This window comes from Rattus norvegicus, chromosome 1 (assembly GCF_036323735.1).
Source record: "Rattus norvegicus strain BN/NHsdMcwi chromosome 1, GRCr8, whole genome shotgun sequence".
Taxonomy (NCBI): Eukaryota; Metazoa; Chordata; class Mammalia; order Rodentia; family Muridae; genus Rattus; species Rattus norvegicus.
Window position 1 is genome coordinate 15159409 of NC_086019.1, and position 15993 is coordinate 15175401.

The window sequence follows — 15993 nt, forward strand, 5'->3', positions numbered from 1 at the left end:
ATGGAGTAATTGTGATACACAAGGGACAGAGTGAGAAGGTCAAGGAACCCTTCTCGGATGTGAGAGGCAGGATCCACACCAAACAGGGAGGCTCCTAGCACGTTCATCTACCATTAACCTTAAGGACCTTTACCTTACACCAGTCTTAGCCTAACCCTTTTTCCTTTCGGTTATTTCTCCCTTTCTGATTTTGATAGGCACTTCTGAGTCTCTTTCTGACTTTCAGAATCTTCTCTCAATGAGCACCAGATTTCCACGAGGATGAGTAAGGTGACCTCCTCCTCCCTGAAACAGAATGGAGCTCCCCTGCAGTCTTCCCTTCTCAAAGGTACTGTTGCTCCCTTCCTGGGTTCCATTGACAAGAGTCGCTTCTCTATCTTCCTTCAGCTGGCAAATGGCTAACGACCTCCTGAATACTAACACATCTTCTTGCTTGTAAAGGTTGCTTCTTTCCCCCTCAGATGATGGGATGAGATGAGAGCCATACCTAAGCTTTACAAACCCACAGCTTGGGCTGATTCCAGAGTGTTTTTAATGTAACTATCCCTCAGCCTAGGTCTGGAAGCTTCTACAATCTAATCTGCAAGCCCAGACCTTGAAGGCTTCAGCTTCTAGGCTACATCTGCTAACACAGGTCTAGCATGTTTCAGCCTCTGAGACTTATTGCTGAATAAAGTCACCCTAGATCTTTCTGAACTCTGGCTGGTTGGTTCAAGTCAGCTGTCCTGACTCACACTCCTCTCCAAACTGACTGATTCAAATTGGGTTCTCTCAGTTTCTGACTGTATTGCTCTACTTGGAAAAACTGCCTCTGAACTCCACAAACTGAGCTGCACTGACTTCTCTAATTACACGAAACAAACAGAACTGAATGGAACTGCACTAACTAAACTCTCCAAGTGAACTGATTCTCTTTGCATGCTCTTAAGTAACCTCTCTTTCCTGTCTGTTCTCCCGAGAGTTGGGGATATCCTGTCTCCGACTCATTCTGTCAAATCTTTCTCTGACGCATCACTTTGTCTGCCCCTCAATTAGATGACATTGTTTGGGCTTACTAAGGGTATGCCTGTATTCCAACCACATCACAGAGACCTACGTCTTTGAATGTGATCCCTTGTTAGAGCAGCCCTGCTGCTTAATTAAAATTCCTCTACATTTGCTAACTTTAGAAACTTCACTACCCTATAACAAATGAACAAATGAATTCTCAAATAAGAAGACCTTTCACTATATCTCTTAAAATTCAGTAAAAAACAATTCTGGTAACAACGCTATTTCATTGCTTATAGACACTGAAACACATAAATGTCCCAAAGAAAACTGTTTGCCCATCTCTACAGATCCATGATTGAAAGCTGCCTCATGGTATATTGCAGGCCAACTAGTTAATTGCAACTTCTCCTTTGACAGCCCTGGACATTTTCCACACAGTCTAAACTGGAAATGTAGCTCACTGGTAGAATGCTTCTGCACGATTTCAGAATACAGAAAAGCATCCAGACTTTGTGGTCTGAACATGTACTCCTACCAGAATAACCAAATATTAAAAATATTCTTTTCAAGGAACGAAAGGAAAACTATTCTAAGTAAGCTCTGAAAGGTTTGTGTTTCCAGAAGCTAAGGCACATGCCAGACATTCAAGGAGTCAGCTTTTCTGCTGGATACATTTTAGAATGTGCTGGAAGGAACATGTGACTCCAATACACAGCACTGATGGGAAAGAGGGGCCGTTTTAGTGAGAGTTACGAGATGCATTTCTCGGGGCTTGTGAGATAGACAGAACTGAATCAATAAATGCTGTTGTTAATCTCAGACTTTCTTAAAAATGACTTTAAAGCAGAAAATGCTTTGCAATTACTCAAGTGAAGTAAACTCAAGCATGCAGAACCCCGAGACCTGCTGGAATAAGTCAGGAATAAGGCTGGCCAACCAGCTACACAACATGTTCCCACAAAGTAAACCAGCAGGAACTCCCCACAGTCATCAGAGAGTCTTTCTGCTGCTACTCAGATCTAGTCAGGTATTCCCTTTAGTCAGAGGGAAAGGGGCGGGCGGTGAGCATCAGGCACAAACATTCTATACTCACCTCTGCGATCTTCAGTACGGCACTCCCATTCATGTCAAATGTCGGGGTGTAGGTGATGCACAGTAAAACCTAGACTCAGCAAGACATGAGGGGAGAAAGGAGAGACAGGGTTAAAATATAGGACTATGTTTGTATGGTGGTTAGAATGAGAATGACCCCTATGGGTTCATACATTTGCATGCCTGGTCTCAAGCTGAGGAACTGTTTCAAAGAATTAGGAAGTGTGTCTGTGTTGGAGTAGGTAGGTCTCTGTTGGAGGAGGAGTGCCATGGGGGTGACAGTGGGCTTTGAGGTTTCAAAAGCTCACACCCTAGGCCCTAGAATACAAGCTCTCTTTCTTTCCCTCTCCCTTACCCCCTTTCCTTCCCCTCCCCATGCCACTCCGATTGCTGCCTGTAGATCCGTAGACAGGGATGTAAAGCTCTCAGCTACGGCTCTCCGACACCATGCTTGTTTGCTTCCTACCAGGATGATCATGGACTGACCTCCTTAAACTGTGAACCAACTCCCAATTAAATGCTCTGTAAGAGTGACCTTAGACATAATGTCTCTTTACAGCAACAGAACACCAACTAAGACAATTGTCACAGGCTGTCTGTGAAGTCCTATACTAATGATTTCTTTGCTTTAAACTATCCTCCTTCCTCCATGAATGATCTCTCCTCCCCACCCCCATGTGTGTGCCTGTGCGTGTGCGTGTGCGTGTGCGTGTGTGTGTGTGTGTGTGTGTGTGTGTGTTTGTGCAATGTTCATGCATGAGTCTTCATGTACATCAGCACAAGAACATGTGTGTCCCAGTGCAGGTCAGAATTTTTGTATTATCACTGATCTCTAATTAGTAGACACAGGTTTCCCAGTAAATAAAGAGGGTGAACAAGAGAAAGGCTGTGAACCCATTGCTGTGGCCCACATGAGTAAAGGGTTCTTGAAAGTCAGAAAAAGACCTGGTAAGCCTGTCCAGACAGAGTGACGTGTCAAAACCCCGTGGTCTCTGCTACAACCAGGACAGAAGAAACATAACCAAAGGACGGATAGCAGAAGGCTGACAATAAGCAGCATCTCTCTACAGCCCCCCAGGTTGTCTGCCCAACAGTAAAGGAAGTCAAAACTGATACTAAGGACCAGGAAAGATGACTGGGCCAGGAAATGGTTGGGGATGGTTGGTTATATCTCATGAATTATTTTGGCTAATTTCATACACGTGTTATAATGATTGCTCCTGTCTTACTGATAAGAAAGCTGAACCTCAGAATGATAAAACAGATGCTTAAGATGTTTCAGTAAATATTGTAAAATTGGTTGCTTTTATCCTGCACTAGCGCCGGCACCCAAAGGGCCACATGGCGCCGCGGGGCACTTTTATCTCAGCGGCTCCACGCTGACCCCAAGCGCTCTCAGACCCAGGCAGTCTGAGAGCCATTCCAGCGTGGCACCTTGGCACTCTGGTCCTTAGAGTTAGTTCTGGTATCCATGGGGCCATATGGAACTAACTATAATTTATCCCTGGATAGTATCTCTTCCAGTGGCTCTCTACCAGCTGCGAACTCTCTGGTTCCAGCTACCCAGGAAAATCGGGGCTCTAGAAGTCCAGCATGGGGCTGGCCTATCGCGGCTCCCTGCCACGGACTCTGCCTACACTTCCTTCTAACCGGTGAAATCAGAACTCAATAAACTGTAATTTATCAGTCAAATTTATGTGTTAAATTCTCAACCCACAATATAGCCACACAATAAACTCGCAACCAAATGACAAAGATATAAACCGCCCACCTAGATAAGATAAACTGACCTATAGAAATCCCTCCCTTAAGAAATACTCATAGCAACCTGTATCTATGCAGGGATGCATGGCGAGGATCTCTGACGTCTGCCTCCATGTTGTTTCTCCCTCCTTTCTGCTTCTCCCTCTCCTTCTAAAACCTCTGTTCCTGCCTCATCCAATGACAGGCCTCGTTTTATCTCGTGTCTGCCTTCACCTGCATAAGGACATCAAACTACGTTAAGATGCCATGGTAACTGGAGCCGAGGTTTGAGCTTAAATAATCTGACCCTGTATGCAAAACCACTGTGCAGCACTGTCTCCCCCTTCTTCATCTTCTGTGCCTAGACTGAAATGCCACTGTGACTGTCAAGTCTTAGCCATTCCCCAAACCACACGGGAGTAGACAACTGTTAGGTTACTTTTCTCTCTCCTAAAACCGCCCTCAGGATGGTGCATGACACTTTCTTATATTTTGGTTCTGGATCCTCTAAGATATGTAGATACATGGCTGATGACATCTGGAAGATCTTTAAGACACATTAACTATTCTTCTTTCTACTAACAGAGCTATTACGGAGCCAATCGATAAGAGCCCCTGGCATTTAAGAATCATGTCTGTCTTTGCAGGAAGAAATCCAGACTCTTGCCTCTCCATGGCTTCTGACTTTTTTGGCCGGAGAAGAACAGATAGGAAAGTGCTAGAGCCCATTGCTTGCCCCTACACCCAACAGCTGTGTCCACCTGCAGTATGGCCTGCCAGAGACAACCTCTGGGACATTCCTTATCTAGTTCCAATCACAAAAGAACACAGAAGCCCAAACGCACACATATAATACAGGATATGTACTTAATGACCACACCAAAAAAAATCAATGGCGTAATTGGTCAATCCAAGCTACTGGGGTCGGGTAAAGGGTCAGCCTCTTCCTCTGAGAGAACAGAGTATACATAAATAAAGAAAGAAAGATGTTTTCTCTGTCTGTCTGTCTGTCTGTCTGTCTGTCTGCCGAGTGGTGTCACCAGATTACATACATTACTTGTGGCTTTTTTCTCCAGTTTTTTTTTTAAATCCATATAGTGGACTCCAGATTAAAAAGTGGTTCTGTGTTCTTGTGGCCAGAAAGAAAAATATGTTCCTTGACCCTATGGGATATGGATGATAGGGATGTTCAATAGTGGCCATCTTTGAAGCTGGGCTTGGTAGACAAGGAAGGGTGAGGACAATGGAGTCCTCTTGGTACTTGCTTGAAAGGAGCTTCCACCTTCTGTGCAAGCCTTGTGTGTTGCCTGAAGCCTCTGTCCTTGGGGATTCTCTATGGTTTCTGTGAGGCTCCTTTCATGGACTTCCATGGTCTCATCTTTCAACCTTCAAGTGTCACCACCTCGGAAGTCCCCTTCCCTCTAAGACCTTCCTTCCCATGGCCTCTGTTACATCTTGAATGTGCCCCCATCTCAAAATTTACTTGGCTTGTTTTTGTAGTTTTCCTCTTGGCTTAGGCCTCGCTCCTCATTGTGTACCCATCTGATGCTTTCTTGCTTAAAATTTTGCCGCACTGCACGGCCCCCTTTGCGTCTCTTTTTGCACCATGTGTTAGGCAGAGGGAAGGAAGCCTAAGGAGATAATGGGTTTTGGTGGCGGTGATGGTCTTTGGTCTCTTGTTCCTGCTGGACCTGTGGGTTTGAGAATGTTGGCAATAAAGGCTGGCAGTGGCTAACACTTTGAAAGATGCTGGAGGCAAATATTTGTCTGACCTGGTTAACTATCAACTTAAAGGGCTGCCTTCTGCTTTCTAACTCCCCATGCATTTGTGTGAGGTGTGAAAAAGTAGATTTTGAAGGAATTTAGAATCCGACACAATTTTCAGGAGCAATAGCTCTGTTCAAGAATCGGGCATCGTGAAGTGCAAGGGGGCAGTGAGGATTATAAATTATCAGTATTCACAGAAAAAGCCTCAGAGGGGAAATGGATATAGAAAACTCCTCTCTGTGTCAGGAAGTCTAAGCACCAGAGCAGCCCAGGACACTCAGACTGAGACCTTCAGCCAGAGTACATAGAAAACTGGATCTCCTGCCCAGTCCCAGCCCTAGAAATGCTGGAGAGGACAGGCTTAGCACACCAGTGTCTAGCTACTAGTATTCACTGATTCTCTGAGCTTTCTGAAAAAAAGCGAAACCAACAAGCTGAAGACTGAGAAAAATAAGATATGTATCCAGACTGATGAAGCAAGGAGCAAAAATGATAAACGGAATGATTATTCTGTCCCTGATGTCCAGCAAGCATCAATCCATCTGTGATGGTTTGCTTATGCTCGGCCCAGGGAGGGGCACGATTAGAAGGTGTGGCCCTGTTGGAGGAAGTGTGTCACTGTGGGGTGGGCTTGGAGACCCTCCTCCTAGCTGCCTGAGGATGCTCAGTCTGTTCCTGGCTTCCGTCAGATGAAGATGTAGAACTCTCAGCTCCTCCTGCACCACATCTGCCTGGATGCTGCCAAGCTCCCACCTTGATGATAATGGACTGAACCTCTGAACCTGTAAGCCAGCCCCAATTAAATGTTGTCCTTATAAAAGTGGACTTGGTCATGATGTCTGTTCACAGCAGTAAAATCCTAACTAAGACACCATCAGATCATAACACTGACAGGGTATGGGAAACAGGGTAATAGCAAATTAGTTTAGTGTCTGGCTTTCTTTGGAAAAGAAATGCAGGCAAAAGTTTGCATTATCACTCTGAGCAAGTTGGCTCCAAGGAAAACAGGAGTGCCTAAATATTGAGGGCAATTCTGTTAGAAATACATCCTTCTCAGGGGCAGTAAGCGTATTGACTGAGTTAGAATTAACAGCAAGAACTTGAGTCACAAGCAGCTTCTAGCAATCAAGCTACCTGGCACTGCCTTCAATAAATGAGCCAAGAGAAGAAAAAGAGGAAACAGAAAGAAGTCATCCACGGAGAGAGAAAGCATATTACCATGGCTACTAAAAATCCAAAGCCACTTTTAAAACTATAATTGAATAGCTGGAATGCATAAGAAGTAACTCCTCAACCACAAATCTCTCTAGAGATCTGGGTTTAAAAATAATTATAATTAGAATGGAAAAGAGAAATTTGGGCTGGGAGATAGCTTAGTTATAAAGTGTTTGCCGTATGTGCAGAGGGATGCGTTCAGGCCACAGAACCCACATAACAAGGTGCTGAGCAAGGTAACATCTCAGTGGTAAGGAGGTGACGAGGGACAGACCCACTGACCAGCCGGGCTACCCTGTCAGGAAAGTTTCAGGTCAGAGAGAGGTTGTTCTCTAAGCCTTCTGCCTCCCCTCTGCACACACATACGAACACCAATCCATGCCCCCCCCCCCACATACACACAGGGATTGGGGTGGGAATAAAACTGATTTATTATAATTGAGCACAAGCACTTTTATGTTTTGAAAAGACATCAAATTGGGAAAACCAGGAGGAACTGGATAGAAGTAGGGGGCAGTGTGACCACTGTATATACATAAATTAAAAAGAAAATCCAGAAATATGGTTGCAGTGGTTTGAATATGCTTGGCCCATGGAAAGTGGCACATCTAAAGCAAACATAATCAAATGTCCCATGCAAAGTATTTCCCTCATATTATCTTTAGGCCGATAAGTATTAAAACTAGACTTTGTAGAACAAAACAAAACTTGAAGCAGTAAAGACGGCACTAAACATACAGATGGATTTACAGACAGATCCCAGTCCTTCCAGTGGTGATGAATCAACTCGAATGCATTTGAGGAAGGGACGAGGAAACTACAAGTGGCTGCCCATGTTTGGAAGCTGGGTGTCACCTTGCTACTGCCACCCCTCCCACCACATCCTTACTATTCTAGCCAGTCCCTTGAAGTCTCTCAACTCCACGTTCCCATATATTTTCTAAGCACTCTATTATATATGGATAACATAGCCCTGCTTTGTAGAACACAGGTAAATTTCTGAAAATGCATAACATAAAACCTTGCCGATACAGATATAAATGATCCCAGAAAGACAGAAACTTCAGAAGTCTGATTCATATAGCCGTTCTTCAGGGAAGTTTACACATACTGCTTTAATAATCTTTACTCCCTTTCAGTGCCCCTCCCACAGACTACCAAGCTTCTTGGTGGTGAAATCTCTCTTCAGAATGTCTGTCTTGGCTGCAGTATTTGTGGGGAATCGCTGCGGGTCCTAGTCCACGCTTAGTATCTTCTCTGCATTGTACGTATGCATGATCAGCCTTACAGAGTCTCAGTCAATGCCCTTAGTCATTATTGTAATGTGGATACATAGGAGGTTAGGGGGCCTAATGGCACACAAGAACACTGTTCTGAAATTTTCACTGGAGTAGAGATTCTCAACTGGCAAAGTCTACACAAGTATTCTCCAAACCTGAGAAATTCGAACAGCTAAAACACTTTTGGTTGCAAGCATTTCAGAGTAAGGGGTCTTTACTCTGTGATACTGCAAGTGCAGGTGGCGGGGTTAAGAAATTAAGGTTTTGAAATCTCCCACGAAGGATGCTCAGATCCCTGGCAAGAAATACCTCGCTTTGTACAATGACAACAAAACCCAACAAACAAACAAACAAACAAAGGCCATAACCAGGAATATGTCCCATGAATTATCCCTCTACTATTCCTATATTGTTCTCCTAAGACTCTGACCTTCACACTCACATATGTGGTGATTTATTTTGATGTATTAAGAAGCCATCCCTGTTAGGATTCCAACCATTTCCAGGATACCCAGAAGTAAAGAACAGACTGAAGTCACAAGGCAGCAACTAATTTCCACTTGGCATCTATTATGTGCAGCATTATTTAGGCTCTCATTCATTCATTCATTTACTCACTCACTCACTCACTCACTCATGCAACAAATACTTACTGAGGCGGAGGAGGGGTCAGATTTATGACTAGGCGGTGGGCATACACCAGTGAACAAAAAGGCGGGCTCCTCCGTCCCCCAGACCTAATGTCTGGCAGGGAGGTGATCATAAAATAAATGATCACAGTCAGCATGGAGAACATTTCCCTGAGCAAATGGATGGTGTATCCAGGCTTCCTACGTAATGCCCAAGTTGTAAAACTCTGACTCGAAATTTAACTTTGGTAACATAATTGATTAGTTAAATTCGGGGAAGACAGAAAGGGAACTACCTAAAAAGATACTAAGAAGTGAACTAAGTTGAGGGGGGTCAATGTGATCCCAAAGCTCCAGAGGGACATGGGGGAGGGGAACACAGAAGATATAGAAGACATAATTATTAAAAATAAAATTTACACAAATGTGTCTTGAAGAAGCTATGACCTCATTTTTTAAAAAAAGTATGAAGTGTAATTTATAAACCAAGCTAATAAACAAGTAAGTTACTGAGAAAGTGGATAAAGCCCAGGGAAAGACACTCACTCATCTCTCCTCCTCTGTGCAGGAAGTCAGCCGGCCCAGAACATCTCAGAAGCCCATTCTGGCTGTTCATTTTGACATCTCATATTTGTTGGCTTGAATTTTCACAATTAAAAAACTCATTGAGAAATTCTCTTTTTAAAGAAACACTTCTTAACTTCCTTTCATTTAAGTTGGCAGTGATAAGATGTTCCTCAGAGCCTGTGTCTGTCCATGCACAGAGAACAGAGTAGCCTCCATTTGAGAGACAGTGAGATGCTAAAATTGCCTTCAGGAAGAAGGAATCTCAAAGAAGGCATACAGAGTTTCAGAGGACGTTTCCTTTTTTAGAGCTTAAAACGTAGATGTCAAGGATAGTTAACTTTACCTATGTCTAGCATGTTTGCTCAGTCTCAGCACCGTGAACACTGTGGGCTGAAGTCACTCTTTGGGGGAAGGTCACCATCTACTAGAGGGATGGTTGGGACCAGTCCACCAGTTCAGGTCCTGACAGCAGAAAGAAATGGGTGGTTGAGCTATCATGCCAATTGTGCTATTCCACCTCATGGTATAAAAACTCACTAGTCTTAACCCGATGTGGCAGGCCATGAGACATTCCCTTCCTAGGTCAACTTGCCCTGGGTCTAAGAAATGTCTATTCTGAGATATTTAGAACTGTTCTTAGTCAACGCAGATTGGGTAGAGTGCTTAGATATTCAACTTGAAAATTGTTTCAGACTACTTATTATAGTTTGTGGTTTATGTATGGTCTTTATTTGTTGTTTTTGTGTGATAGTTTATATATGTTCAGGCCAGGGAGTGGCACTATTAGAAGGTGTGGCCCTGTGGGAGTAGGTATGTCACTGTGGGCTTGGGCTATAAGATCCTTACCCTAGCTGCCTGGAAGCCAGTCTTCTGTCAGCAGCCTTCAGATGAAGATGTAGAACTCTCAGCTCCTCCTGCACCAGGCCTGCCTGGACACTGCTTCCACCTTGATGAAAATGGACTGACCCTCTGAACCTGTAAGCCAGCCCCAATGAAATGTTGACCTTTCAAGACTTGCCTTGGTCATGGTGTCTGTTCACAGTAGTAAAACGCTAAGTCAACTTGTAATAAGTTATTGATATTCATTAGATAGGCCCTGATTACCAAATTTTAGGAATTACTGTGCTGGCGATGTTCCTGAAAAGTACATAAATATTAATTATGATAAGGTTACAGATTTGCTTCAGCAACTAAACAAATTGCTTCTCTTCCTATTCCTCACTTCTAAATTCCTCATAATCATGATTTCTAACTAGTAGTCTTACAGATCCACCTTTATACACTACATTTCTGTAGGGGAGGTTCCCCTAATTGATTGATTGGCTAATAAAGAAAACAAAAAGCCAATTGCTGGGTAAAAAAGAGGAGACAGGCCTTCCGGATCTGAGAGGGGATGTGGGAGGAAGAAACAGCCATTTTTTACTGTGAGGTGGGAGTAAGAGGAGGCAAGATGTAGCTCAGGAAACGTTAGACCACCACCGGAAGATTTCCAACACAGAGCAGTCGATGAGTTTAGGATGTCAGATTACCCAGTGGTTGTGTCAGCTGTTGATTTTTAAAGTAAGATTGCCTGGTGTTTTCCATTCTCGGAGGCTCAGAGGGAAAAAAAAAACATAGTGGGGTGGAATTCAGCCAGGCTTTGGGATGGGAAGACTGGGGAAGGACTGAGTTCCAGGGGAGAGGTGTGGGCTGGTGAGAGCACGCCCACAGCTGGTTGCAGGGTTTGAGGCCTGCATGAGAGCGATCTTGGAGCTCTGTAGAGGCAGAGCCAGTGTTTGTGAGAGAGGCTATGGCTAGGAAAGACACACGGTCTTGGTCTTGGGCTATGCACAGACAGACACCACTGATGCTAGTACGTAGCCTGTTTAGTGTGGATTGTTTTTTAAACCTACGTGCTACACATTTCTCTATGATTTAACTCTTAATTTTACTTTCTAACCATCACAGATGAATATAGTTGTCCCTTAGTATTCAAGAGATATCAATTCCAGAGCCTCACACAGATGTCAGTGCCCATGAGCACTCAAATTGTTTATACAAAGTGGTACAGTATTTGCATAAAATCTATCCACAGCATCAGAAATTTCAGATCATCTCTAGATTACATGCAATGTCTGACTCAACATAAATAATATGCAAATAATTGTTATACTCTATTGTTTAAGAGATAAGGACAAGAATGTAGCCATATTTGTTTCAACACTCCTACTTGGATTTCTAACCCTCTGGTTGAACCACAAATTATGGTAATTGTGATCCTATTTATCTCTTTCTTACCACATAGCAAGTCATTGAGCGCTTTGCTTTTAACTCTACATAGTTGATATATGTTGATAAAAAATTACTTGAGTGCTATGTTATGTCACATGTAACCTATGACAGCCATGAATCTATAAGCTTACTTAAAGCTTTATAAGGGTGATTCTTCTTCTTCTTCTTCTTCTTCTTCTTCTTCTTCTTCTTCTTCTTCTTCTTCTTCTTCTTCTTCTTCTTCTTCTTCTTCTTCTTCTTCTTCTTCTTCTCCTTCCGCTTCCGCTTCCTCTCCTCCTCTTCTTCTTCTTCCTCTTCTTCCTTCTTCTTCCTCCTCTCCCTCCTCCTCTTCCTCCTCTTCCTTCTCCTCCTCCTCTTCTCCCTCTCTCTCCCCCTCCTCTCTCTCTCCCTCCCTTTTCTTGGTATTTTATAACTCAGTTGTGTGGCTCTTAACCATGAAGTTTACAGATGCTAACTTTGTGTTACAATGTGAAAGGCTAAACATGACTTGGAGATCAAATGTCTGCCAAAGGTTCATATATTTAAGGCCTGATCACCAGCCTGTAGTGCCCATTTGGCTTTAGTAAAACTTTTAGGGGGTGGAGAGGAATGGAGGACCTTACTTAGGTCGCTGGAGGAATGCCTGTAAAAGAAACCTTACCTCGTTCTCCTCCTTCCCTCTCCCCTCCCCCCTTCTCTGAGACATCATGAGGTACTCAGCTTTGCTCTCCTATGTGTTACCCACTATGATTTTCTTCCCTGAAAGAGGCTAAAAAGCATCAGAACCAGACAACCGTGGTCCTGAGAAAGCTGACTTTCTCAGTTTGTAACTGAAAGAAAGCTGACTGATACAGTGCGCAAACCAGTGCAAGTTGAAAAATCAGAATCTTAAAAGTTCTGGAAGGTCCATACACACATGGACACACAGTTTTGTAAGCTGCTTGTGACTTAATCTCTCATCTGGGTTTTAAGAAATCAAACTGCACTGATGTACTTACTCCTGTCCTTTCCCCTTTCTGCTGGGTCTCTTCAGAATGAGGCTACTACCCCAGATGATCTCTGCCTCTGTAAGCTTGGGGCTTTTGATAGTTTTGATATTGATTTGAATATGTCCCAGGTGAGCGTCTCAGGGTAGCTATCAAAGGGATAGAACCAAACTGATTCTCTGTAAACCATTTAATAATTATGAAATTCTTCTAAAACATCCAAATCATGAATTCTACCTAGGAGGGAAAAAATGCCCAGTGATTTAGGTAAGGAGTGACACCGTAGTCTATCAACGGGACATGACAGGGCAATTTATACAAAATAATCTACAAAACCATCTTTTTAAGCTAAGCAGCTGTAATTCAGTAAGTACGAGTTTGTACTTTAGGAATTAGAAATATATGAGGATATACATTCATTGTATTATTATTATTATCATTATTATTATTATCATATCTTTCTTTATAGTCCATTTGTTGTCCCCCTCCCAGTCCACCCTCTGACTGTTCCTCATCCCATTCCTCCTCCCCTACATTATTTTACTATAGACAAAAATTACCCCGGTTTAAGCTGTCTGGAGAGTACAACGAGATGAAAAAGGGAAATTCAGAAGGAACTCATGAAGCACAGTATTTCCAATGTCCTGGTTCATACTTGGAGCTTGTAGGTCTATATTTTCTAATTATGCCTCATACAGTCTTATCTAATAACTAGGACAAAAATGAAACCTGCCAACTGTAGAAATGAGCACTTCTTTTATTATTTTATGATTTTTTTTTTGTGGACCTGGATATGTGTATGAACATTCTTCCCCTACAGGAAGTGATTTCTAGTCCTTCATTTTGTTTCATCATTGAAACTCTTGTTGGCTCTGCAGTCAGTTCAAATATTTGGAAAGCCCATTGGCCTTTCAAACATGATACATTTATGACCGGGTTAACTTCCAGCCCCTACTCATAGCCTTTCCGGAAAATCTAAGAGACTGTAAGAGTCTTTCTGCTCTGGTGACTGTCCCAGAAGTGAACTGCACCATGCCAGTTTAATTACAGAGATGATCTGATAGCATAGGCTACTTCGATTCTAAAATACAAGTCTAAAATATTTTCAGTTTTGAACCCACATTCTCACCTGCAATTACAATTCGGTTTGTCCCGTTTGTTGTTTATTTTGGTGCACCACTAAAAAAATACCACGTGTTTCCCTCTCGTCTCTATCAGTTAATAACCAAGTTAACAGGCAATTAGTGAGCGCACACCAGCTGCTCTGCGAGGCACCAAAGGGATAAAAAACACGAGCTCTGTCATTAGTTTCCATCCATGCTCGAATCAGAACTTAGTGGTCACTAGTTGGAGAGATTGTCAGTGTGCATTTTTCTCCTGAACAGCCTATCGTAGGGCTCTTGCTAACCTCATGCACAACTAAATGCATCTTCATTCACCCCTTCAAGAAAAGTGCAAGAAAAACAGAGCAAGAGGTAGCGAAGGGAATAACCCTGGGGAAAAACAAGCCAGACGAGATTTTCATAGGATAAGTGTCTTGGCAGACTCCCAGTTACCTCCAGTTGACCTTTGTTGGCTACATGGCTGTTCAGAGTGAAGACTACATCTTCAAGCCTACTGTCTATTGGCCTGTGACCGAGTTCTAATCCATCCTATGCAAGCAGAAATGGTTCCTTTCTTTCCTCTCCTTCACTACTTCTTCACGATGGCACTGCATGGCAAGGGCTGGGGAGCCATTGTGGAATACGAAACAAACAGTGCCGAGAACTGAGGGATTCTAACAGACGTTGTCCAACCTATACTGGCCCAAATGTATGGGAAAGAAAATGCCAGCTGCTCTGATAGGCAACAAAGGGATTAAAAAAAACCCACTAAGCCTATCATTAGTTTTTACTTACTAACTAGTGGAATTTCCATCCACGCTTGAATCAGAACCCATAATTTATGAGAAAGTAAAATTCATCCTTGTTTTAGCTAAAGTGAATCTTAGACCTTTGGTCTTCTTTTGCTTCCCTTTGGGTATGGTTGTCCTGGTTATCATGTGCAGGCTCATGCCTTTTAGATAATTTCCTCTCTAAAATCTACTTCTTCAGAAGAACCTCCATTCATGCCTTTCTACCTGCCCTTTTATAAATAGTTTTCTAGTCCTCAGACTATGTTGTCATTGTGTTTATCATGGTTTGGGTGTTCTTTTATATTTTATTGATTTCTGCCTTAATATTTAACCTCCAAAGATTATGTTTTTACATGACTCTGGTTTCATTTCCTTCACACCATAGGCTCATCTGAGTCCAGCATTGTGCCTGGTGCACACTTATGTGCACAAACACACATACACACACAATCAAACAATACTTATTGAATAAGAGATCGGAATCATTGAAGGGTTTTTCCACTCTCCTAGGAACTCAGAATTCTAGAACAGTCACAGTAAACATTGAGAGCTTACATCTGTGCCTAACTTCTGATCATAGTGAAAGAGTTTTAAAACATTAGGTTAGAGAATTCTCAAGTACGTTCAAATGGCACAGCACCTAGACATGGTGATCCTCATGAAATTAATTAATAGGTAATTTAGAAACCTCATCTCACAAAGAATGAATAAACCATTTAAAGGAAAAATTTATAGTTATGGGCGTTCGCATGTTTGTTTCTTCTTTATAATCATCTGCCTAAGGCAGTTATTCCAAAGGGTACAAGAGAAGGGAGGAAAAATATAATGATCATCGTATAAATGTGTGTGCCAGGTAGATAAACCTTATCTCCGTCAACATTAGCAGCAGGAAGGAAAGCTGTCTAAAAACAAATTAGGAGAACCACATATCAACGCACTGTAGGTACTTACTATGCACAGTGTGCTATTAAGTTTGTGAGACTTACCCTCAAAACCAGCAGTTAAGGAGTTACACACAACCTCCAACAACAGTACGCTGTGGAGTCATACATTTTTCATCAAGCATTTGATTTTTTCCTTAATGCCAAAGACTATTATAAATCTTCCAAAGTATCTTCATGACTTATGGTAAGAAGGGCTTTCTTTGCCCTTTGACATAAGAAGGTAAAGAACTTGGTATTTCACCCTCAAGCTTAGCTAATGATTAGTGTTAAAAAATGTCAAGTCTTAGCCCTGCAGTGGTAATACATGCCTTTAATTTCAGTAGATAGATCTCTGCGAGTTCAAGGCCAGCCTGGTCTATAGCTTGAATTCTAGGACAGCCAAGGCTACACAGAGAAAGTCTATCTTAAAACCAAATAAAAACAACCAAACAACAACAACAACAACACCAACAACAAGGAGCCAAGCTAGTGGATAAATGTATAATTGTTTGGATAAATATTTCAGTGAAGGACTTTCCATTAAAACATTACTGAGAGCTGGAAGGACAGTTCTGGAGGCAAAGTGCTTGCTATCTGAATGATCACAAGGAAATGAATTTGATATGTTCATGTAATCCCAATGCTGGGGTGGTA

The 15993-nt window shown here is 42.5% G+C and overlaps 1 protein-coding gene across 2 annotated transcripts in view; it reads right to left on the reverse strand.

The window, feature by feature from the left end:
* The window catches only part of Arfgef3 (ARFGEF family member 3), a 165169-nt gene that overhangs the window by 100835 nt on the left and 48341 nt on the right, over positions 1-15993 (reverse strand). For both annotated transcript variants that reach the window (NM_001427849.1, XM_039098805.2), the window contains one exon: positions 2087-2155. In NM_001427849.1, the coding sequence (NP_001414778.1) occupies positions 2087-2155 (69 nt within the window). The remainder of the gene's footprint in view (positions 1-2086; positions 2156-15993) is intronic.